At 45.3% G+C, this 25,037-nt stretch overlaps 1 protein-coding gene across 2 annotated transcripts; it reads left to right on the forward strand.

Annotated features, from left to right (window-relative positions):
• The first annotated feature begins 7,082 nt into the window (after window positions 1–7,082).
• On the forward strand, window positions 7,083–21,528 carry IRF6 (interferon regulatory factor 6). 2 transcript variants are annotated; one of them, XM_074935892.1, is made up of 9 exons: window positions 7,098–7,127; window positions 12,313–12,355; window positions 13,919–14,095; window positions 15,400–15,604; window positions 17,381–17,503; window positions 19,355–19,501; window positions 19,753–20,145; window positions 20,636–20,754; window positions 21,125–21,528. In XM_074935892.1, exons 3-9 carry the CDS (start codon window positions 13,922–13,924, stop codon window positions 21,344–21,346), a joined length of 1,383 nt encoding a protein of 460 aa, XP_074791993.1. In that variant the 5' UTR covers window positions 7,098–7,127; window positions 12,313–12,355; window positions 13,919–13,921; the 3' UTR covers window positions 21,347–21,528. The 2 variants fall into 2 exon arrangements, with proteins under 2 accessions (XP_074791994.1, XP_074791993.1); XM_074935893.1 differs by lacking the exon at window positions 12,313–12,355 and having other exon boundaries at window positions 7,083–7,127.
• The last annotated feature ends 3,509 nt before the right edge of the window (window positions 21,529–25,037 follow it).

Genomic DNA, 25,037 nt, shown 5'->3' on the forward strand with positions numbered 1-25,037 from the left:
CCAGGAGACTGCAGTTCAAAATTTCAAATTGTGTGTTGAAAGTTAGGCACCTGCATCAATGCCTGGATCTCAGAGTTGCAAAACTTCCAGTGACTTCAGATGGAGCTTCGGGTTCCAAGTACCTCTGAAAATCAGGCCCATCTAGTTGCATTAAATATAGATTTAGGTGCCTGCCTTTAGGAACCCAGGCTTGAAAATTTGGCCATTGGATTTTCCTATTATGAATTTTTCATTCTCTGATATTCTGTATGCATAAATATGGTCAGTTCGGTTGTATTAATGACTAACTCTGATCCTGCAAACACTTACACATATGGATAACTTTAGACACATGAGAAGTCCTGTTAACATCTGGGGAACTATTCCCATGCATAGAGTTAGCCGTGTGTGCTTCAGACCTTTGCAATGAGAACTGATAAAAAAACAGGATAATTAAAACCTCTTAATGGTTTGTATATAAGATGTTTGATTTTCAAAAAACAGCACTCCTATACATTTATTTAAAAAAATTTAAAGCAGAAAGATCATGTTAAAGATCTTTTTTTTTTCAAATCCTGTATCTCCTTCATTCATTGAAATGCTTGAAAGTGTTTAGTACATGCTATAATGAAACATTTCATGTCTTATAGAGAGAGGAGAAACCTCAGCTTCTAACAGCGTAATTATTATTTATATTATGGTAGCACCTATGAACCCTAGTAAAAATCAGGACCGTATTATGGTAGGCCCAGCATACAGATAACACAGCCCCTGCACCAGACATCTTACAATCTAACACCTCACTCCCAAAGATTGGGCCCCCATTTCTCTATGTGCCAGATATTATTGTTTATTTTATTGTCATGTTTTTATGAGACTACCAGAACGGTATCCACGGCCACACCAGGTGTCGGAGTTCAACTCGTCTTACCATGTTAGCTGGAAACAAATGACCTGTTGCTATAAATGTGCCTGAGATAGGATTCTACTCCTAAGAGGATTGGAGCAGCGTTAATAGGAAACAATAGATGCCACACTTACAGGAGCAAGGGGCATGAAGATTAAAGTCACTGTTTTTAGCAGGAGGTTGGAATTTATAATGTCGTGGAAGAAAATGGTTCAGCCACTCAGCTAGGCACATGCTACTGCAAACAAATCAGACTGCTGTTGAGAAGAATAGCTCCTGGTCCTGCAACTCCTTACTCACTCATGCTGACCTTTTACTCATGCAAGGAGCCCTGGTGAAGTCAATGGGACTAAACCCCTTGGTGAGGGTTTGCAGGAGCACCTCCATACTTTGCATTTCCTCAGCACTTTCCAATCAAGGCTCTCTACAAGCGCTTTGCTGATTCATGTCAGAGTCTGCACAAGGGAGAGGGGCATGGTCAGGGCAGGTGAAGTGTGGGTACAAATGGGGTCCAGTGGAGTCACCAGTGAGATTAAAGCTGCTTTCCCCTAGGAAAATACCAAGTGAATTTCATTGAAGTGCAGTGTACCAAGATGGTACCGAGAAATCCAATTGGCACCTCCCTGCCCCAACGGGGATGGATTTGGCCCAGTGAAATTAAGCTGTGATCCTGGAAATACTTACGCATGTGCTTAACTTTAGTACCATTAGTAGTGTAAACACATGCATAAGGGTTTGCAAGATCACAGCCGCTATAAAGTGAGGCTTTATTAGCCCTATTTTACAGAATGGGAAACTGAGGGATTGTGAGCAACAAGGCACACTACGAGGTTATGATTTCTAAAGTGCACCAACTTGTTGCGTGCTAATTGGTCTGCGTAGACCCTCCTAGAGCAAACTAAAATTCCCATCGTGTGCTTTAATGTAGTACTATTTCTGGAAAATGGGGCTAATAATACTCCCTGAGTAGAGCTAATTTTTACTGGAAAGGTCTGCAGTCTTTCCTCACAAAGAGATCGACATACTTTGTTTTGCTGTCCTAATAAGAGATTGTCAACAATGCCAGTTATTTGTCATGTGAATTTTTAAAAATGTTTCATGTTTTTTTCAAAATTTCCTGTGATAATTTTTCAGTTTTTCATGAAAAACTTAAATATTTTTAAATTTCAATAACAGTTTTTGATAAATATTTTTGGTTTTCAGTAAAAAAAAAAGCAGTTTTTGAAAACCAGAACCATTCCATTTTACCTAAACTGCAGCCAAAACTTGAAACTTTTTACTGAAAAACAATTTTTTTTTAACTGAAAATGTTTTTTTTTTAAGAGACACGTCTGCTCCAAGTCAGTTTTTCAATCAGAAGATTTGGCAACAGTCAGAAAAGATTTGTCAATTACAGGTGACAGACCTGCAAATATTATTCCAAACTAGGAAGTTTTTGCAGCATCATTTCAATACAGCAAGAGGCCAGCCGAAGAGGAATGATAGCAAGGAAGTAGAGGAAGCCATCAGGTACACCCTCTTCAGGTATTGGATAAGCCTGCATTAATTACTCTCCCTGAAAAGATGAAACTATATTTAGCCAGTTGCTAAATCTGGCACTATATACCAATAACTGAGGGGTAAATTGTACATGTTGATATGTGATTAATGATATGTTATATGTTTACTCTGCTTTTACTCTCCTCTTTCAAATCATATGTGTAGAAAATGCAAACATGCAACATCAGAAATTCCAATGGCTGAAACTTGAAGCTAGGCAAACCCAGACTAGAAACAAGGTACTCATTTATAACAGTTGGGGTAATTAACCATTGGAACAACTTCCTTAGGGATGTGATGGGTTCTCCATCACTTGGAGACACGAAAACAAACTAGACATCTTTTTAAAAGGTATGCTATAGCTCAAACAGAAGTTATGAGCTTAATGCAGAAATTATTGGGTGAGAAATTATTCGACCTGTAGATAGATAAATGCTGTTGTAACTTGGGATCTTGGTATGGAAAAGGTTGAATGCCAGAGGTGTAGAGTATTTCATCATTTTCTGCTGTTATGTTTGAAACACAGCTGCATTTTGGAATGTGACTACCGTGTGCACAAAACAAGGTTCTACATGCCTGGGACATTATGTTACCTCATTGTGTAACTTGGTTTTGCCTTGTGGTAATTTTGTGATATTTTCCCATCAAATATAATAGCTCCTCCCTGTTTATTTTTGCTCCTCCCAAGTAATTTTAAACCGCTAGCGGCTGGTATGAAAACTCCTGTGCATACTACACGAATTCCCAGCGGTTCACATTTTTTACACTGCAGATTTTGCACTGGCAAAAGTTATCTCCGTTCTGCCAGTATAATATTATTGTATGGGATAGCTTTTAATTATTATAGTCTGGAGGATTTCTTCCTGCACTACTTCAGCTGTGCAAATTGGTGTAAATGTAAATACAGATTATTAGTTTTTAAAGCAAAAGAAGAGATCTCTGGAGTCTGGAGAATGCTGAACTGTAGTAAATAGCTGATACTCAGGGAATGACCAGAGCTCCGTGTGATAAGGAATAGATGGCCCTAAGGGGATGACCAATGCTGGATCAAATGACACATAGACTGGAGATATGCAATGGTATAGTGAGCAGTTTGTTAGGTGACTGAGCTGCAAAGAACCGGTGAGATCCAGCTACGTGTTCTGCCAGATGAACCATCCCTAAGTTATCACCAGTGACAACAGCTCGGAAGCTGCTGTGTTTCCCAGCCAGGAGCATGAAAAGTTAGAATTAGGCAAACTAGACTGCTTTTTATCCTTCAGTCCATTGTCAGAGCATGTTCCCACATGCCAGCTTTGATGAAGCCTGGAGGAAATTCAGGAAATGACTGCAGAGGGGTGGGAAGATTGAGTTGTTTGGCATCTGCATTAGCAATCATGTTTGTCTTTGCTGAGCATAAAAATGGCACAAAGAGGTAAGAGGGTATCACCAGGTGTTGTCTGCCCCAGGCAAAGTCATGCCAATCCTTATAAGTATCCGAGAATGGACAAAGCATAACTCATTTGCTCTGTTGTTCCATGATTCTTAAACAAACTGGGTCTCATTCTCATTTACAGTAAGATCCCTTTTAACTTTTCTTTCAGTCTAAGAGAGCCTTAAGGTGAGCATAAGCTGATGCAAGAGTTCTATACCAGCTCTGTTTCCAGGTGCTGGCATTGTGTCCAGATCTGGGTGTGTGGCCACAGTACACGGTCATGGCTATTTTCTGCTTCACTGGGCCAACGGGGCACCATGCAAGCAGACTGTCAGTTGGAGAAGACCTGAACCATCTCTAGTATACACCAAGGGCCAGGCAGGCTCTAGCACGGCCCCAGAATACAGGAAATGCAAAGGTGGCTTAAAGTTATCTGTGCTCCCTCCACCCCACTGCTTCCCAAAGTGCAGGAATGGAGAAACTAAGAATCAGGCTCATTGTTTCTCTTTCTTCTGTAGGCTCATTTGCTCCCTTTCCAGCTGCCTGAGAAAGTCTTTGTGCTACCCTATGTCTTGTGAAACTCTCATTAGTTGGAAAATTAGCTATAAAATCAGGTTATAGCCAGAGCCCGTTCACAAGCAGCTAGCTGTGATTTTGCACCTATGTCTGGAGGAGCTGGCAGATATTTCATGCCAGGCTGGAGCAGCAGTGGAAGGGCCCAGACAAGTTCAAAAGGCACAGAATGGATCAAAACAGCTGGCAGTGGGAAGCTCTATGCCAATATCTATCAATCGATCTATCTAAACTTTCACCTTTTCTGAGCCCATCACCAGCAGATCTGGGTTGTCACATGCTTTTTATATGTGGGGAAAAATGACAGTATAGCAGATATTATCACTTATAATCTATTACAGCATTACCCAAAAGGCCCCATTCAAAACTGGGGCCTCAATATAGAACCAGTTTGTTAAATAAATGCAGTTTTGCACAGTGAACAAATTACCAAATCCAGTAATGCAGATTGATATTACTGAGGAGAATGCTAGTCTCTCCTCAGTTTACTGCCTTTTTGTTGTGGAAGTCATGGTACTATGTACTGTTAAATATCTGCCATTTTTCACCCCAGAGGTGGTTGCATTTCAGTGGTGAAGGTTGTGATTTCTGTATGAAAAACCTGTAAAGCACACAACTTAAAATAAATGTAAATTCTTGGCACAACGTTAAAGCTTTGGCAAAGTCCAGGCTTTCCAAAATTAGGAACACCATTAGGTGCTGGGTAGCTGCGTGGGCAGTAAGGAGAAGGGAATTTCCTGCTGTGTTTCTGATTCATTGAAACTGAACTGTAATGTTCAACTTGGTCTCTCGAAACCAAGATTCACCCTTGACTCACTGCTCCCCAACTATGAAAAAAGAAGGTAGAATCAGTAAGGGATTGCTGAGAGACATCATTTGCTGACTGAAGCCAGAAAATGTGCCAGGGAGAAGTAATGCACAGTAGTGGAGTCACAGCACAAGGTATGTTTATGAGCAGTGACGGAGCTTTGTTATGAGGTAGGGAGGGGAAGGAGGAGTTTTATGGATTTCTGAGAATGCCATCTGTCTGTACTTTCATCTGTTAATCATGCTTCATCTTGAAGTTTCTCAGTGGTTGATGCTAGGGATCTGTTAGGACAAATCTGTCTATGCCAAATTGAGAAAAAGAGCGAAGGTTCAAATTTCTACAAGAGAGAGTACAACAGAAGAATATATTAAAACATGCCAAGAACTTGACTGCCTACACCTAATTTGCTTATAATAATATATTTTTCTTTAAAGGTTTTTTTTGTAAAACAAGGATCTTGAAGTGCAGGTCCACTTTGAAAAGAGACTGTATAAATGGCAGGACTGGGGCTCTTTCTCTCTATTTCTCAATAATGCACAGTTCAGGATAGAGACCATATCTTCATGTATGTCTATCTTGTTCCTGCCCCAATGGGACCCCAACCCTGACTGCAGCCTCTGGCCACACTTGTAATACATTAAATAATCATGTACGTACTGTTTATTAGTGAGGGGACATGCTTCCCTCCTAACTGCTAGCCCTGCAATCTCATTGTAGGATCTGGGTCAAACTTGTCTGCTTGTTCACCATCATTAGTAATAAAGATTCTGCAGAACCCAGTTCTCCCCTGTTGGTTACACACATGTGCAGTCCCAGCGTTTTAGCTAATGCCCTTAGAGGCTGCATCTACTCCAGGCTATTTTCTTATCGTCTCCCACTGGTGCTACCAGTTGTTCGGCTTCACCAGCAGCGGCTGAGTTGGTGCAGTCTCCCAGCATTGTAAACACTCTGTCCTCCAACCGTGCCCAGACCAGGCCTTGAGGGCAGTGGTGAAAACACCAGCCCCCGCCAGCACCTTTTCTCACTATGAAATTCTCACTCGTGTATTCAGGGTCTTTGTCGCCTGTGAAACCCTGTTGTGTTTTCCCAGGCAGAATTTGGCTCTGAAATTGTAATTTAGCTAACAATTTTGTGGATGATGCAGGAGCCAGGCTACACTCCAGTTACCTCTCCTTGTAGCAATGCTGGTTCCTACAGGGCTCACAGGAACAGTGAAATCTTAATTAGGGCTGGTCTACCCAGGAAAGTTGACTGAAGCAAAGTAACTATGCTGGAATAAAGTTACTTTTATTCCATAACAGAGTGTCCAGACAGGGCATTATATTGGCATAGCTATAGCAGAATAATTATACCGCTGTCATTTTCCTGGGCAGACAAGCAGGTACTTCCAGCAGAGCAGCTGGGCTGCAAGCAGGCCGTTTTTAAGATCACTTTACAAAAGTAAGCTCCCCCCTCTGAGAAGCAGGGCAACTGAGGTGCCCAGAGGAGAAGGAATGCACAATGGACTTGCCCAAAGTCCCAGCGCCTCCGAGCCAGGAGTAGAATCCAAGGCCCAGATTCTTACCCCTGGGATAAAACACACTTGGCCACAGCCCCAGGGCGCCAGCCGCTCTGGATCCAGGCCAGGCAGAGACCCCATGTGTGGGGTGCGCCGCCCCCCAGCACCCTGCAGGTGGGGCCTGGACACAGGAGCTGACCCACTGAATGGCCCCCACTGCCCCGTGATCCCCCCCAGCTCTCATTGCTCCCGACCCCCCCGGCGCCGCCCCATGCCCAGCGTGGCCGGGCCCCTCCCCAGCGCGGCTCCGGGGGCGGGGCGGGCCGCGGCTGCGCCCGGCCGCACCTGGCCAGGTGAGGGAAGGGGAAGGGCGGGGCCGAGCTGGGGCAGCGCCGGAGCCGGCTGCGCGGTGAGTGAGCGAGAGTCCGGCCGCGGGGCCTCCCCCTGCCCCCTCCCCGACTGCCTCAAGTGCCCCTCAGTCTGCCCCCCCGTACTCCCTGCCCCCTCCCGTGCCCCTAACCCCCCGGTACTCCCTGCCCCCCCCGCTCCCTGACTCCCCCCAAGTGCCCCTCAGTCTGCCCCCCCCCGTACTCCCTGTCCCCCGGCCCCCTCCCGTGCCCCTAACCCCCCGGTACTCCCTGCCCCCTCCCCACCGCCCCCTGACTGCCCTCAAGTGCCCCTCAGTCTGCCCCCCCCCCGTACTCCTTGCCCCCTCCCGTGCCCCTAACCCCCCGGTACTCCCTGCCCCCCCCCGCTCCCTGACTCCCCCCAAGTGCCCCTCAGTCTGCCCCCCCCGTACTCCCTGTCCCCCGGCCCCCTCCCGTGCCCCTAACCCCCCGGTACTCCCTGCCCCCTCCCCACCGCCCCCTGACTGCCCTCAAGTGCCCCTCAGTCTGCCCCCCCCCGTACTCCTTGCCCCCTCCCGTGCCCCTAACCCCCCGGTACTCCCTGCCCCCCCCGCTCCCTGACTCCCCCCAAGTGCCCCTCAGTCTGCCCCCCCCGTACTCCCTGCCCCCCGGCCCCCTCCCGTGCCCCTAACCCCTCAGTATTCCCTGCCCCCTCCCCACCGCCCCCTGACTGCCCTCAAGTGCCCCTCAGTCTCCCCCCCCGGTACTCCCAGCCCCCACCCGTGCCCCTAACCCCCCGGTACTCCCGCCCGCTCCCTGACTCCCCCAAGTGCCCCTCAGTCTGCCCCCCCCCGTACTCCCTGTCCCCCGGCCCCCTCCCGTGCCCCTAACCCCCCGGTACTCCCTGCCCCCTCCCCACCGCCCCCTGACTGCCTCAAGTGCCCCTCAGTCTGCCCCCCCGCCCCGTACTCCCTGCCCCCCGGCCCCCTCCCGTGCCCCTAACCCCTCGGTATTCCCTGCCCCCTCCCCACCGCCCCCTGACTGCCCTCAAGTGCCCCTCAGTCTCCCCCCCCGGTACTCCCAGCCCCCACCCGTGCCCCTAACCCCCCGGTACTTCCGCCCGCTCCCTGACTCCCCTCAAGTGCCCCTCAGTCTCCCCTCCCTGCCCCCCAGCCCCCTCCCGTGCCCCTATCCCCCCGGTACTCCCTGACCCCCCCCACTCCCCGACTGCCTCAAGTGCCCCTCAGTCTGCCCCTCCCGTACTCCCGGCCCCCCAGCCCTGTCCCGTGCCCCCAACCCCCCTGTACTCCCTGCCCCCTCCCCACTGCCCCCTGATTGCCCTCAAGTGCCCCTCAGTCTGCCCCTCCCGTACTCCCTGCCCCCTCCCGTGCCCCTAACCCCCCGGTACTCCCTGCCCCCTCTCCACCACCCCCGTACTCCCCCCCCGTACTCCCTGCCCCCCAGCCCCCTCCTGTGCCCCTATCCCCCCGGTACTCCCTGCCCCCCCCGCCCCGCTCCCTGACTCCCCCCAAGTGCCCCTCAGTCTCCCCCCCGTACTCCCTGCCCCCTCCCGTGCCCCTAACCCGCCGGTACTCCCTGCCCCCCCGCTCCCTGACTCCCCCCAAGTGCCCCTCAGTCTGCCCCCCCGTACTCCCTGCCCCCTGGCCCCCTCCCGTGCCCCAACCCCCGGTACTCCCTGCCCCCTCCCCACTGCCCCCTGACTCCCCCAAGTGCCCCTCAGTCTCCCCCCCCCGTACTCCCTGCCCCCCGGCCCCCTCCCGTGCCCCCTCCCCACCGCCCCCTGACTGCCCTCAAGTGCCCCTCAGTCTTCCCCTCCCCCCCGGTACTCCCAGCCCCCACCCGTGCCCCTAACCCCCCGGTACTCCCGCCCTCCCCCCCGCTCCCTGACTCCCCTCAAGTGCCCCTCAGTCTCCCCTCCCTGCCCCCCAGCCCCGTCCCGTGCCCCTATCCCCCCAGTACTCCCTGCCCCCCCCACTCCCCGACTGCCCTCAAGTGCCCCTCAGTCTGCCCCCCCCGTGCTCCCTGCCCCCCAGCCCCCTCCCGTGCCCCTAACCCCCTGGTACTCCCTGCCCCCTCCCCACCACCCCCTGACTCCCCCTAAGTGCCCCTCAGTCTCCCCCCCCGCGGTACTCCCTGCTCCCTCCGTCCCCTCCCGTGCCCCTAACCCCCCAGTACTCCCTCCCCCCCCCGCTCCCTGACTCCCCGCAAGTGCCCCTCAGTCTCCCCCCCGTACTCCCTGCCCCCCAGCCCCCTCCGTGCCCCTAACCCCCCAGTACTCCCTGCCCCCTCCCCACTGCCCCCTGACTCCCCCCAAGTGCCCCTCAGTCTCCCCCCCCCAGTACTCCCTGCTCCCCAGCCCCCTCCCATGCCCCTAACCCCCTGGTACTCCCTGCCCCCTCCCCAACTCCCCCCAAGTGCCCCTCAGTCTCCCCCCCCCCAGTACTCCCTGCCCCCCAGTGCCCCTAACCCCCTTCCCCCCCGGTACTCCCTCCCCACTGCTCCCTGACTCCCCCTAAGTGCCTCTCAGTCTCCCCCCCAGTACTCCCTGCCCCCCCAGCCCCCTCCTATGCCCCTAACCCCCCGGTATTCCCTGGCCCCTCCCCACCGCTCCCTGACTCTCCCCAAGTGCCCCTCAGTCTCCCCCCCACGTACTCCCTGACCCCCAGTGCCCCTAACCCCCTTCCCCCCCTCTCTGGTACTCCCTGACCCCTTTGCCCCCCCTGCCCTTATTGTCCCATGGCTCCTCCCCTCAGGCTCCTTCCCTTCCCACTCACCCCTTCCTACTCCTCAGCCTCCTGCCTCATCCCACCTGCCCATGCCTGTTCCCACCCCTCAGCCCCATGCACCCCAATCTGCCCTCCCCCCCCACCCATCCCTTCCTATCCCTCAGCCTCCTACCTCTTCCCACCACCCCCATGGATCCTTTCCATCCCAGCCAGCCCCCACCCTATGGCCTACACTCACCACTATCTGCCCCGGGGATGACTTCTATGCCTCAGGGGGGAGGCCCTGAGGGAAAAAGGTTTAATGCTGAGCTAGGCCTTGTCCAGACTAGGAAAAGAAGGTGTGTTTTTTCAACTGAGCTGGATTAACCCAGTTCATACCTCCTGTAAACACCAGTGCAGACAGTTTAACATGTCTAGACTGATTCTAGCAGGTTGAATGATAGTCTTGGCAGTAGGGTGATCACCTGGCTGGTATTTGACCAGCCTGGCCGGGTTATTTTTATGGTGAAGTCAACCTGTATCTATGCTGGTGTTAAACTAACTTGATTGTTGAAAGCACAGTTTTTCCTAGCCTATAAAAAGCCTTGGGTCACTTACCACTGCGTGTAGTAGACCCCTCTTGCCTTAGTCTATGGGTGGGCCATGGAAAGCCTTGGGACTAGTCTACATGTAGAAATTGATCGGCATAGCTATGTGGTGGTCAGTTTCCTGAAGTAGACAAGGCCTTAGCTATGTGGGGATTCCCATAGAGAGAAAGGACAATGGCCATCTCTCATCTAGTGTCTTGTCTCTGAAGACTGACCTACACTAGGAAAATGTTGTTCCATTGATGTTTGACCACTGGCATCTTAAGCACTGTTATCCTAACCATATTTATCCATTTGGTGTTTATAAAACTAGTGGCAGCCTGCTTCGCAATTTTGCTAATTGTAATGGAGCTGCACCAGTGTTAGCAATGGTAGGAAACTGCTGCCGAGTTTCCTTAGTGTAGACAAGATCTGAATGATCATATCCACTCAGCGGTTCAGAGAAAAAGTACAGCACTCCAGTGATGTACCTTACTGTGCTTTGCTGTCCCTTGTTGGGAAGTTTCTTCCCCTAATATGCTTGGAAAACCTAAAAGGGAGAGCATGAGATCCTGGGGTAGGAATGACTGTACCCAACTAATCCAATTTACTTTTCATGATTTGCTGTCGGTGTAATTGTGGCATCTCTTGGCTTAGGCAATGAGAAGTGAGTCAGTTTCATTTCTGTTTAAAGGTAGTTTTCAGTTCAGTTTTTGCAACACAAACATTGCAGCTGGGGAATATAGTGTGAACTGAGGCATATAGGTAGGACAACATCGATACCCAACCCAGAAAGCCTCATGTATCAGGATAGCATAGGATAGCCAACCCTCCAGGATCGTTCTGGAGTCCCCAGGAATTAAAAATTAATCATAATTCGAGAGTATGTTATGTGATGAAACCTCCAGGAATACATCCAGTCAAAATTGGCAACCCTAGGATGGCAGCCTTTTCTACCCTTAACAGTAAAATGGACCTAGCTACATCACTCGGGTGTGAAAACTTACGTATTGGGTGTATAAATCTTAAAATTAACTGTACTTGAAATGGCTCTAGGGCTATATCTTCTTTGCAAAGTTAACTTGAGTTATCTATACTTGAATTAGCCTAGCTCAAGTGAGAGCAGAATAACACTTGAGCTGTGCGGAGTGATTGGAATACTGTGCGGAGTGATTGGATTAGCAGCACAGAGTTGTACTAACTCGGCAGTAGCCTGCCTATACCTCCTAATGGGCTAGTCATAACTCAAGTTACAGGCACTACCACACTTGAGTTAAAGGGTTTTGTGTATGGATGGGACTAGTTAGGAGCGAACACACACTTTTAACTTTACATTGAGGTTTTTTTTTGTTATACTGGAAATTCACTAGGAGATTCCTTTTTGTCCTTTTCACCAGTGTATTCTGTATCTGTTTTAATAGTGTGTGGCAAGCCGGAGTGTGAATCTACACCGCACCCACCTGCTGTGTGCTTATGTCTCATGTGGTCACTGCTACAATTCAGTGAAAGTCTTGGAGTGCGCCACATGGTATGTTAGTGCAAGGCAGTCTGGTGTGCTGTAGGTTTACACCACGGCTGGCTGCATGCTAATGTAATAAGCCCTTAGTCCGAAATAGACAGAATTTGGTGACCTTATAGGGATGCAACAAAATGTTTGTTTGATACATTTTTTTTGAGAGAGCTCAAGATATGCTTTCCCGAGCAATAAAGGAACAGAAAGGAGCTTTTGTAGGTGGATAGTTGAGTTCCTGTTGACATTCTTTTATGCTGTTGGGATATTATTTTATTAACAATGGTGTGTTAGGGTATCTAAAGTCTTGAATAGGCATCTTTTAACCTATTTCTTAAATCTAAATTAAATAAACAGCATTTTGTAACAGGATCTGAGTGTTTTTCCCACTTAATAAATAAAACAAACTCTATTCTGGTTACAGATTAACTCTTTCTGTATCACGTGCCTTGGAATTGGACCTGCAGGTATTTCTACAAATACACTGATGTATTTGGTCTTATGGTAGCTTCTTTAAAGCTTTTTGCACCTATGCTGAAATCATATTTTGTAATTTTTACATTAATAATCCTCAGTAGCTTGTGAGAGATTCATATATCTTCTATAACTATTCTTGATTAAGAAAAATATTTGCATTGTAAGATTTATACACCCAATATGTAAGTCCTTTTGGACCAAGGTTTTGTATGCTAAAAATCAGGCCAGATAAAAATAGTTATAAGGAAGAGTTTTGAACCACTCAAAAAATGAAAACTTTAAACATGTACATGTAATTTAAGCCTCTTTTCAAGTAATTTGAGCCTGAAATTTAATATACTGTAAAATTATCTGAAGAACGCTCTCTATATTCTAAATATCTTGAATTTTTTATAGAATGTTAATCTTGATCACATGCAATTTTCATGTGATGTTTTAAACTATTTTTCACCGTGTCTGGTTGTTTACTTGATTCATTTCAAACTGAGAGTACATGTTAGATTGTTTCAGTTTTACTTTTCGTTTGACATCTGGTTCTCATACACTGGTAAAATACTGCAATGTTTAAGTTGCAAACACAGTGGATGAGTATTTATTTAAATCTCAACAAACTTTCAGTTGATTTTTAAAAAGAGGAGTTATTTCTGTTAACAAGTTTAATAGAACTTTTTCATCAAAAAATCTGAACTTGGGAACAAGGGTTCCTTTAAACATGAATAAATCTTTGCTGTTCATTTCCTTTGAAAGCTCTCTTGTAACCAAACTAAAAATGTACTGGTTAGTGTAGTTTGGCATATTGAATAACGAGAGATATATATGTCCTTCACAAATACCTGCAAGATTTGAACTACAGATGACTTTCATGGCTGTTTGGAATACACCATGTAGATGTGCAACTACTTCAAATTAAATCTGTATTTGTTATCCTTCACTACAAAACGGACTCATTTGAGACTATGCTGCAATTGCTGGATTTTTTTGGGGGGGCCCCGCTGGGGCATGTTTTTACTTCAATTGAGGAGGGAAAAGAATATTGTAATCGTGGGATAATCTGATCAGGTAGTTCAATTTGAAGTATTTGAAGAGTTTTATAAACTCTAATATCTTTTCTTCCACTGTTTGTTTTTAGCTTTATCTCTTGCATAACAAGCTTTGTGGCATCTAAAACAACATTCTGATTGGGTTTTATCCTTCACTTTGCTCAATTATTAACACAAATCATACACCAACGTCTAATGTAGAAGGCTTCTGCTTTTACAAAGATTTAACCCAGACTGTTTTAAACCGTTTGCAAACATTAAGGCCTTTTTTAGTGACAGATTAGTAACTGTTTCTCATAGAATATAATCTGGCTAAATCTAATAGCTATTACATATTTAAACATGCTTTCAAATAAGTATAGAAGAATGACAATTAATTAACCATCACATATGATATTCCTAATTCAGTTTCTATTGCTCAGTTTCAAGAAACTGTGCTTACTTTATTAGTGAATAAGAGACTCAGGTAATTCTTGGTGGTTTTCCTACTGACTGTTTTTTTTCTTTCTGTAGATAATGGCATTACATCCACGCAGAGTTCGTTTGAAACCCTGGCTAGTAGCCCAGGTAGATAGTGGCATGTATCCAAACCTCGTATGGCTTAATCGGGAAGCAAAGCGATTTCAGATCCCCTGGAAGCATGCGACTCGACACAGTCCTCAGCATGAAGAGGAGAACACCATCTTTAAGGTGGGGGAGGGAGGGCACCCCCCCCCCCCCCGCTAATTTTATTACACTGCTTTTCCTGTTACTTCTAAGCAGTTTGAATCTTGTTTTATTTCTTTTTTTCTGCATGAACTGTTAAAAACAAATGCTTTGTGATGATTTATTCTCTTGCTACCTAGCATTTGTAAGTCAGACCAGAAACTTGCAGATTACACCACGAGCCTTTGTATTTAATTTCTTACACAAACTGAACGCACTTCGTTGCTGCCTATAACTGTGAATTCCAACACATAAGCAACAGCTCTAGGCTGGAGACAAAGTGTTAAGAGTTGTTTGGAATAATTATTGTGTGATCATTCTAGTAATAATTTGTAGCCGCATTTTGCCCACTAAATGCATCCAGTTCCTTTGACTTCAGAAGGAATGTTGCATGCATCTGAATGCAAAATTTGGCATTTAGTTGGGAGAGAGAATTGTTAAAGGTGTCACTGTACTCATTCGTGTTTCTTTCAAACTACCAGCCTAATTCCATTATTGTAGAAGACTTCCTAGTTACTGCTGACTTTAACAGGTTTGTTTCCTCTAATAGCTACCTTGCCTGGAAAGTGGCTGGCTTGTTCCGAATATTTAATGGAAAACTTTCATTTAAATTAATATTTCCTCTGTGCAGAACTTGATCTGAAATCAGAATACAGAATAAATTTGGAGTGAACAAATTCAAGTGTGCCTCCCTTTTCTGATATCCACTATGGTCTCATGTGGAATCACAGAATTTGTCTGCAATGTGTGGCTGGATGCTACTGTTACACAGGCAGAATTTGTGTAACAGTAGCATCCAGCCACATGCTGCAGACCAGTTACTAAGGCAGAGTTTAGGGATGTTTAAAAAGAAAACGAGTATCTTGGCTAGTGCTTTTTCCTCCTATTTGAGCCAGCTTGTTCTAACCCAACAAACTGTGGCTCAAATTTTCAAAAGTGATTAGTGATTTTTGGGTGTCCAACCTGAGAGATCTAGAAGGGGCCTGATTTTGAGAGCACGCTGATGACCAGTACCATGTAAATCAGGCTTCCTTAAGGTGTTTGAGGTTGGGCACCTAAAATCACTAGTCACTCATAAAAATTTGAGGCTTTTTTGTGTTAGGGGAGAAAGATAATGTGCAGGGGAACAAAGGTACTTTAATTGTTAGCTGCTCTAAGAAGTGTTGTAGCTTAGAAGATTTCTTGTAAAAGACAACAGTTTTTTATAATGTATTTGTTTGGAAACCTGACACAATTCAAAATCGGCATAACAACAGGACTCATATGAACACTGTGTACTTTGCCCCCAGGCATGGGCTGTGGAAACAGGGAAATACCAGGAAGGAGTTGATGATCCAGACCCTGCAAAATGGAAAGCACAGCTCCGATGCGCTCTTAACAAAAGCCGGGAGTTCAACCTGATGTATGATGGCACGAAAGAGGTGCCCATGAATCCTGTTAAAATTTATGAAGTGTGTGATATTCCACAGTCCCAGGGATCAATCATTAACCCAGGTGAGGAAAAGGGTGACACAGTGCTAGTTACTAACCAGGCATCAGTCCAATACATGGGCCTTGTTCCCCTGATGTATTAACTCTTCAGCTACCTCTGCAAACAAAGTGGCAAACATTGTTGACGGTGGCGTGGTCCATGATGACTAATCAAACTAAAGGATTTAGACCCACATTCATCCCTGGCATAACTTTGCTGAAATTAATGGAGTTATACTAGATGAACTTAGCCCCTTACAGAGGAACATAAGAGTGGCCATATTGGGTCAGACCACTGGTCCATCTAGCCCAGTATACTGTGTTATGAAAGTGGCTGCTGCCAGATACTTCAGAGTGAGTAGACAGAACAGGGCAATAATTGAGTAATCCATCCTCTGTTGTCCAGTCCCAGCTTCTGGCAGTCAGAGGTTTAGGGACACCCAGAGCATATGTTTGTCTCTGACCATCTTGGCTAATAGCCATTGATGGATCGCTCCTCCAAGAACTTATCTAATTATTTTTTGAACACAGTTATATTTCTGGCCTTCACAACATCCCCTGGCAACAAGTTCCACAGGCTGACTGCACTTTGTGTGAAGAAGTATTTCCTTATATTAGTTTTTAAACCTGCCGCCTATTAATTTCATTGGGTCGCCCTTGGTTCTTGTGTTATGTGAAGGTGTAAATAACGCTTATTTACTTTTGGCACACCATTCAGGGTTTTATAGACTTCTATCATATCTCCTCTTAATTGGGACATTTCAGCTTAGAAAAGAGACAATCTTTCTAATCTCTTCTCCTATGAAAGTTGTTCCATACCCCTAATGGTTTTTGTTGCCCTTCTCTGTACTTTTCCCAGTTCTAATATATCTTTGAGATGGTGTGACCACAGAGCTGTATGCAGTATTCAAGGTGTGGGCCCTTATTTCCTACTATATTAAATGTTGCACAGTCCTTGGTTATGCTTCTCAGTCTGCATCTTACCTCTTTAGCACACATGATTTTAATACATAGTATGTATAACTCTTCTCAGGGTTGTGCACAAGGGGGCCACGCAGGGACATGTCCCCCCCCCCCCCATAACCAGCGGGGAACAGAACTCCTATGACCACAGGGGCTCGGGGGAGGGGGCGGCGAGCTCCTCCAGTCGTTCGGTGTGTGTGTGTGTGTCAGAGCTCCTGGGGCTGCAGGGGTGGGGAGCTGGCCAAAGATGACGGATGGTGCCCTTCCAAAAGCCTCAATTTTTTTATTCCTGTGCACGCCCCTGACTCTTCTCATGTTGGTAAAGCATGCAAGTTAACATCTGATACTCCACAAAACTAGTTTCTAATTTACAGTATTTACCAGTAAGTGCACTAGAGTGGAGGATTGTTCTAAGACCCCTTGGGGGGAGGTGAATGCTGTGAGCAGTACCCTTTTGGCCAATGAAAAATGTCACATTTGAGAAGTAAAAAGGAAATTGGTCAGAGCCTGACAATTGGCCACTATCTTCGCTGTGTGTTGCTGACCTATGAAACCATTCAAGGTAAATGGACTAAAACTGAAAGGGAGAAACTAAATTCACATTGGGCAAAACTCAACACTGCCATTGAATTTGACCAGTAGTGAATTTTGCTCAGTGTCTTGAAACTAAACTTTGACTTAAGTTTGTAACTGAAACTGACCTCTTTGTTATTCAACAAGTGCATCTGTTGGCCCTGTACTGCAGTGGAAGGGGGAACTGATGTTCTGTGTCTTCTTCTCGGTAGTCAATGAAGTTCAGTATTGCTTGCTAACCCCATACTGTATGGTTATGTACAGGCTCCACCGGCTCTGCTCCATGGGATGAGAAAGATAATGACCTTGATGATGAGGAGGAAGAGGAACTGAATCCATCTCAGCATGTTCCCATACAGGACACCTTTCCATTTCTTAATATCAATGGTTAGTAGAATGGGATATAGTGTGTCAATGAAATGATGGACTTGTAAATCAATGTATGTAACTAGCATTTCAATTTAGTTGGCTATTTACTGATCAATACTATGATAGAGGGGCAGTGTGACCTCATACATAAAGCACTGGATTGGGGCTTGAAAGAACTGGGTTCTGTTCCTGGATGACCCTGGGCAAGTGACTTTACCTCTCTCTGCCTTAGTTTCCCTATCTGTAAAACAGGGATGATGATCCTGATCATCTTTGTAAAGCACTCTGAGATCTCTGGATCAAAAGCACTACATAAGAGCTAGGTGGTATTATTATTGAAGCAAACTTTTATAACTCTATCAGAAAATGAGAGGGAGTGGTTAAAAATAACTTCTGAAAGTTTTCTTCTCAGACCACCTTATTCTTAACTTCTTGCCTTGTAAAGAAATCTATTAACACACCAGTATTATATCCCACATTGACAAATGTGTTCTTTCTCTACTTCAGTTTACATCTATAGCAAACTTGATTCCTCTAATAAAGCTTTATTAAAAGAAAATTTCTGCTGTGAACTAAAAAGCAAAGGGATGCACTATTCTGTATGTCAAATCAAAATATCCTGTAATAATGGAGATTTCTTAAATAGCTGCTGTTGGTATATTTTTATGCAGCTAGGTTTGGGTTTGGCAGATTTTAACTGTAATGTCGTCTCAGCACTTAAATGCACTTTTTTTATTAGTTTCCGAAGGGTCAGACCTGGTGTTTAAAATTTTCTAGACAATCTGGTTAGACGAGATGCAGTGAAGCTGTCCCTTTCCCAGTCTCTAAACCTTTGACTTGAGCTCTTTTTATGAAAGATTGCTAGTTTTTAATTAAACTAAAGACATTTCATGTGTTAGAAACTGCTCCAGTCAGTACAGTGATACTAGTACTTAGCTGTCATGATAGTGCTCCTAGAGAGTGACTGAAGTTTACCATCTCGTAGCTGTTTGAACCTGTATGCATGGAGATCGTTCAGTGCAGTTCTCAGTTAGTGTGGTCGTTTTATATTGCCTATCCACTGACGCTCTTTAGCCATCGCAGTCTGACGCTGCCTGGGTACTTAACTCCCTTCCAGTCTATGAAGATGTTTGCTTCAGGTCAGGTGGAAGCATGCTGGTAGTGTTGGGGAGAAGTGGTGTAAGAGAAATCATAGTTCATGTGTTACCAGCTCTGTGATTAGAGGGTGGAACGCCAAACAGCTGCACCGGTTTTGCCTTACAGCAGCTTCTGCACTTAACAGAATAATTTGGGACCAAGGGAATGAGAGCAGATGTTCCTATTCATGCCTCTATCCCTCTATATTTGACACGATGGAAAGCCAATGACAGCACTTTCAATCAATTCTGCGCCACAGTTCTGTCTAGATAAATTAGCCATGTTAATAAAAATGCAGTCATTACTGGACCAAATAAATGTTTAGTTTTTAAACTATTTATTTATTTACTTAGGAAGATAAGTTTACAAATCCTTGCTATGTAAATATTAGAACAAAACACTCATTAAAACAGCTAGCTTTTGTTTAAAGGCATTATACAGGAATACAATGATCAGATCTTTCTACTAACAGGGGGCTACCATATTAGAGAGTGAGCATCATTATAACACCTATAATATGTTTCTAATGACTTTATTAAATAGAGTGAAATCTCTGCATATGCATATTTAACGGACCAGGCATGTCTGTCAAACGCTAATATTAAAAAAAAAAAATTGGTCAGCTGTGCTAGTTTTTTGCAGGTGAATGTAATTTGTCACAATTTTTAGTGTTTTTTGTTTTTTTTTTTAAAATATACTTGTTCTCAAACTTACTTGATTTCTTCTGTATAGATTCCCCGATGGGGCCAGCCAGTGTGGGAAACTGCAGCCCTGAAGCGGTGTGGCCAAAGAATGAACCTCTAGATATGGAGATGCCTCCATCTGCTCTGCAGCATGACTTCTTCAGCTCTCCGGAGCTCTGGATTAGCTCTCTTCCTAGTAAGTATATCTGTGGATTTCTAGTGCATCTGTCACTGTGGCTAAAACTGTCTGTTTTACTTTACTGTTACTGCATTTTGACTTCTTACACTTCTGCACATTAGATAACTGTACATATTTAGAATATACTTCATCAGGTCTAATTTATATTGCAATGTTCTTCCTGCAATAACGTCTACCCTGTCTTATCTGGTGCATGCCAAAGTCTTTACTGAACTGGAACAAAGTCATTCTAACAATTTATCTCTTAGTGACAGATCTAGAAATCAAGTTTGAGTATCGAGGAAAAGAGATTGGGCAGACGACGACTGTAAGCAACCCCCAGGGATGTAGACTCTTCTATGGAGAACTGGGCCCTATGCCAGACCAAGAAGAGCTGTTTGGACCTATTAGTTTGGAGCAAGTAAAGTTTCCAGGAACAGATCAAATCACCAACGAAAAGCAGAAGATCTTCACAAGTCGGCTACTAGATGTTATGGACAGGGGACTGATTCTGGAGGTCAGTGGCCATGCCATCTATGCCATTCGGCTCTGCCAGTGCAAGGTGTACTGGTCTGGACCATGTGCCCCTTCATCCATCGCACCAAACTTGATTGAGAGACAAAAGAAAGTCAAACTCTTCTGTCTGGAAACATTTCTAAGTGGTAAGTAACTTGAAATGCTAGGGAATAATGCTGAGTTCTGGCTTTTCAGCTGACAGCGTTATTCCAAATTGGTTGGAAGAGCCAGACTAGGGTCAGTCTTGATAGTCTTACTCCTCGTTTCAATGCCCGCTGAAGTAAATGGGAGTCTTTCCAATGACTTCAGTGAGCTTTGGATTAGGCCCAAGGTGAGAAGGAAAAAGGGAACCGATATTGTCTTCTGCTAAACAACTAACTGGTTGTTTCGTTCATTGAGCAGCATTGGTGGCTAGTGTAATTCCTGGAGAAGCTTCTATCCAGGAGAGCAAAAAAGCTCTGAGATGTGAGAGAAGTGATGCTGGAAGGGTAAACGTTTTTCTCTGGAATAAAACTGGAGATTCTGAACAGGCTGCTTTGTAGTAAGCACTCGTATTTGGATGGTGGAGCAGGATATTGTACCACCATCAGAAACATAATTCCCCATTTGACGTTATCACACTGCTTCTTTTCTTAGAGCTGATTGCCCATCAGAAAGGACAGGTAGAAAAACAGCCACCTTATGAGATCTACTTCTGTTTTGGAGAAGAATGGCCTGATGGAAAACCTAGGGAGAGAAAGCTGATAGTGGTTCAGGTAAGGGAGCTATGGCTCTGCAAAACAAACATCTGTTAGAACAAGTGGATGAATCAAATACAGATTTCCTTAATACGTTTTCTCCATATCAGCATATGCAACAATGTAGAACTTCTTCATGAGATAAGAAACCAGAACTGCAAGCTGGAGGATTTTTTTGGCTTTTAAATCAAAGTAAAATGGAATCCACTTACAGTGAAGTGGACTGTTTCAGTGTAAACTGCAGCTCAGGTGATAGTGAAACTGTTTTGTGGATAAAGAGTCTACCACTACAGAAGTGTCTTGGCATACCTGAGTGTTTGGAAACCTTACTATGCCACTTTTAGGTTATCCTCATGAGGCTAAAATAACTGCACTTTCTTTTAAACAGGTAATCCCAGTTGTAGCTCGGATGATTTATGAAATGTTTTCTGGTGACTTCACACGTTCCTTTGACAGCGGCAGTGTGCGGCTTCAGATCTCCACTCCTGACATTAAAGACAACATTGTTGCCCACCTGAAACAGCTGTACCGCCTCCTGCAAACTCACCAAGAGGGCTGGCCAATGCAGGCATCAACTATGCATATTGCTCAGCCACTCCCAGCACAATGATGTATTTTCAGTCTCTGTTTTAACTCTGCTCCACTCTCTGGTTTCTTATATGTACATAGAAAAGGATATTTTTAAATGGTGCCTTGCCCATATATAAATAAAACCTGTGTAAATCCTATATACAGATGGTCAAATTTCAACAGTATATGAAATTCATTTTTTTGAGAGAATAAAATGAAAGGCTTTGAAGCAGGGCCTTTAGTTACTTTTGATCTCAGGCTAGTTTGCTTAAGCAATCTATTATGTAATAAATCACAGGTTTTAACATCTTAAATATTTTTAAATAGCTAATGCTTACAGCCTTGTGTATAAAATAGTTGATCAATGTAAAAAACGGTTTTAATTATCAACTGTCAATGTGCTTTTTACGCTCCATTAAAATTGCTTTGAGAAATAATGGACCAAGATTAAAATAGTTATTTTGAATTTTCTGTAGCAACAAGTGGCTGGCTGATGCTTCATCTACTATCATGCTTTAAATATTGATACATAATAATTTCATTGATATGTACAGATGATTCAAGATTAAGGTTTTAACTTTACAGCCTTCAGACCAAGGTTCTGCCACAGCGCATGGGGCTCGACTTGATGACTTCTCAAGGTCCATCTTAGCCCTACATTTCTGATTCTGTGATTTCATTTCAGAGAATGCTACCATGCAGGTCCTGGACTTTAATCTCTTATCTAACAGCCTAAATTTGGCCTCCAGGACCTCTCTTCTACCTTTCATTGTGTCGTTGGTACCTACATGTACCACAACCACCTGCTCCTCTCCAGCACTGCACATAAGTCTGTTTACCTGTCTCGAGACATCCTCAACCTTCAGACATGGCAGGTGGTTCTCCCATTCATCACAAACCGAACTCTCTGTATAAACTGCCTCATGCATAAATCGGAGGAAAGAGGCTAATAGGTGTAACTTTTTCATTATTCAGTTGCCTATTTCACTTCCTGACCGTAGTTGTGCTGCTCTCTCAAGTATTCCTGGATCTCCCTTTAGTGAAGTCTTAGGTGCGTGTTCTGCATGCTTAAGCACCGCATTATGCATCTGATTCTCTAAGCAGCACTGGGGAACCATATTCTTGAACGTCTGAGTGTCAGTATATGATGTAATCATGGGATTTGTGTGAGGGAAATGCACACAGGGCATGTGGCAGTGCTAATGTTCTCATAAAGGCTAAACATGAGTTCACAGCTCCATTTTCTCATAGCAGTTGTTTCTCAGTTGCATAAATACAGTGTTCACAAACCAGAAAAACCTTTTGTAGTGATAATCAAGGTGGGTCATTTCCAGCAGATGACAAGAATGTGTGAGGAACCGGGGGGGGAATAAACAAGGGGAAATCGTTTTACTTTGTATAATAACACATCCACTCCCAGTCTTTATTCAAGCCGAAGTTAATTGTATCCAGTTTGCAAATTAATTCCAATTCAGCAGTCTCTCGTTGGAGTCTGTTTTCGAAGTTTTTTTGTTGAAGAATTGCCACTTTTAGGTCTGTAATTGAGTGACCAAAGAGACTGAGTGTTCTCCGACTGGTTTTTGAATGTTATTCTTGACTTCTGATTTGTGTCCATTTATTCTTGTATGTAGAGACTGTCCGGTTTGGCCAATGTACATGGCAGAGGGGCATTGCTGGCACATGATGGCATATAGCACATTGGTAGATGCGCAGGTGAACGAGCAACCCCAGCTAATCGTATAACCATGCTGCAAAAAAAAAAAAAAAAGACATTCTACTTTCCCTCTACCCAGCAAAAATAAGGTGCTATGATATGCACCCTAACAGGAAGCAAACACTGTTACAAATGATAACAAATTTACCCAAACCTTTACTGGGATATTTATAACATCCCTGCTGTACCATACTCATTGGTGAATGAGCTCCTGTTTACTGCAGTGTCAACCTCTGAGTCTACTAAAACTTAGTGTAGGAAGTACTTTCCTTCTGATTTACTGTAACCCAAGAAAGCTGATGTCATTAAGCACCATAAAAACCGTGGGATGCTTCCAGAATACACAACGCCTACATGCAAAACAGCAGTATATCTATTAGTGTACGAACTGGCATTTCAAAGTACATGGAGCATGACTTCCCTAAACTAATTGTGCCATAAGTAATAGATGGGCAAACCCAATCTGGGCAAAGCATGAACCAATCTCATGTTCGATCCAAATACTTTGAGGTTTGGAAATGCGTTTAATTTTTCTTCTTGCTTTTAGTTGCCTCTGTGCTGCTTGTTTCTAAAATAATACTGTGATGGGTACATTTACAAAGGTTTAGCTTTTAGTATTTCTGAAGTACTTTTAGGTTACCTATTGTATCTAAGCTCCCACCTTAGGCTGTTGTCAGGTCTTCAGGATTTTTAAACAGGCAGTCTGGATAAAAATTGGAATCGCTGCCTGTTTTGAGGTTTACGTACCCTCACAACCATGTGCTATAGTAAGTCTTCTGTCTCCTGAAAACAGGATGAGGGGGGCTGGCTAGAGCTTGCCTTCACAAGTGTATAAGAAAGGGAACTCCACTGCCTTTAGAGTAGCTGGTGTGGAGGTATAGTTTGCCTTCTAGTTTACAAGATCCCAAGCTACCAGAGGGGAAAGTGGGGTGATGTGATGTGGATTAGCCTTTTTTAAAGCCCCGCTACAGTGGCAGAGCTACAGTAGTGCAAGTCATGCCAGGGGCCACAAGTTACGGGGGCCTATGCAGCAGAGGGGGCCTAGGGTGGTAGATTTTGGGACCTCTGGTTGCCCCAAAGGGTGGCTGAGGCGGTGACCGATGAGGCTGGTGAGACCGTCCAGGGGAGGGGTTAGGCTGCTGCCCAGGGCTCTGAGGAAGCCCTCTCACCCCATCTCCTGGGTAAGATTGTCACTGTGGCTCAGGCGTTTTGCAGCCCGGGGCTTTTCTGGGTGGCCCTGTCAGGTTTTCAGCCCCTGCCCCGGCCTCTCTCTGCTGCCACCACTTCAAGAGCAAGGAGCTCACCTGGAAAGAGGTGGGAGGGTTCCTGAGGGCAAGGTTTGGGGATGGAGTGGGCTGAGATGGGCTGCGGCCCCAAACCTATTCTTGCACCAGGCTCACTGGGGCTTTGTTATGCCCTGGCCCTGCTAGCAGGGAAGGTTGCGCAGCAAGGTCCCCCTCTTGCAAAAGGGGTGTATCAGGGCGGGCCTCTGAGCTGCTGAGTGGGTGAACCTCCCAATAGCCTGCAGCAGGTGCTGCCTGCATTTTATCTTTGCGGGGTTTATCCCTGTAGCACGGCGGGAGGCAGCAATGTAATGCTGAAAATGGGCCCCTCTGACCTACTGGGGAATACCCAGCAGGAGAGGGGGAAAGGCCAGGCCCAGAGGAGAGGTTTGTGGAACCCTGCATAACTCGCCAAATAGGATACTCCAGCCCGATGGCTGTGACACTCCAGTTGACACTTCCACTGAGACAATCTTTCCAGCGAAAAATCTCCCGACCAGGAGTTTGGATGCTAGCTTGTGAGCTGTAGCTCACGAAAGCTGACGCTCAAATAAATGTGTTAGTTTCTAAGGTGCCACAAGGACTCCTGTTCTTTTAGCTTTACAGGGTGCTTCGGCCGGTGCTGGTTCAGTACTTGGCTTTAGTCTCTGAAATGGTCACAGGACCTGATTCTGATGCAATACAACCCTTGTTATCAGAGCATCCCCAATGGGGTCTGGGCTGCAACTGCAACC

This window comes from Natator depressus, chromosome 21, assembly GCF_965152275.1.
Source record: "Natator depressus isolate rNatDep1 chromosome 21, rNatDep2.hap1, whole genome shotgun sequence".
Classification (NCBI taxonomy): domain Eukaryota; kingdom Metazoa; phylum Chordata; order Testudines; family Cheloniidae; genus Natator; species Natator depressus.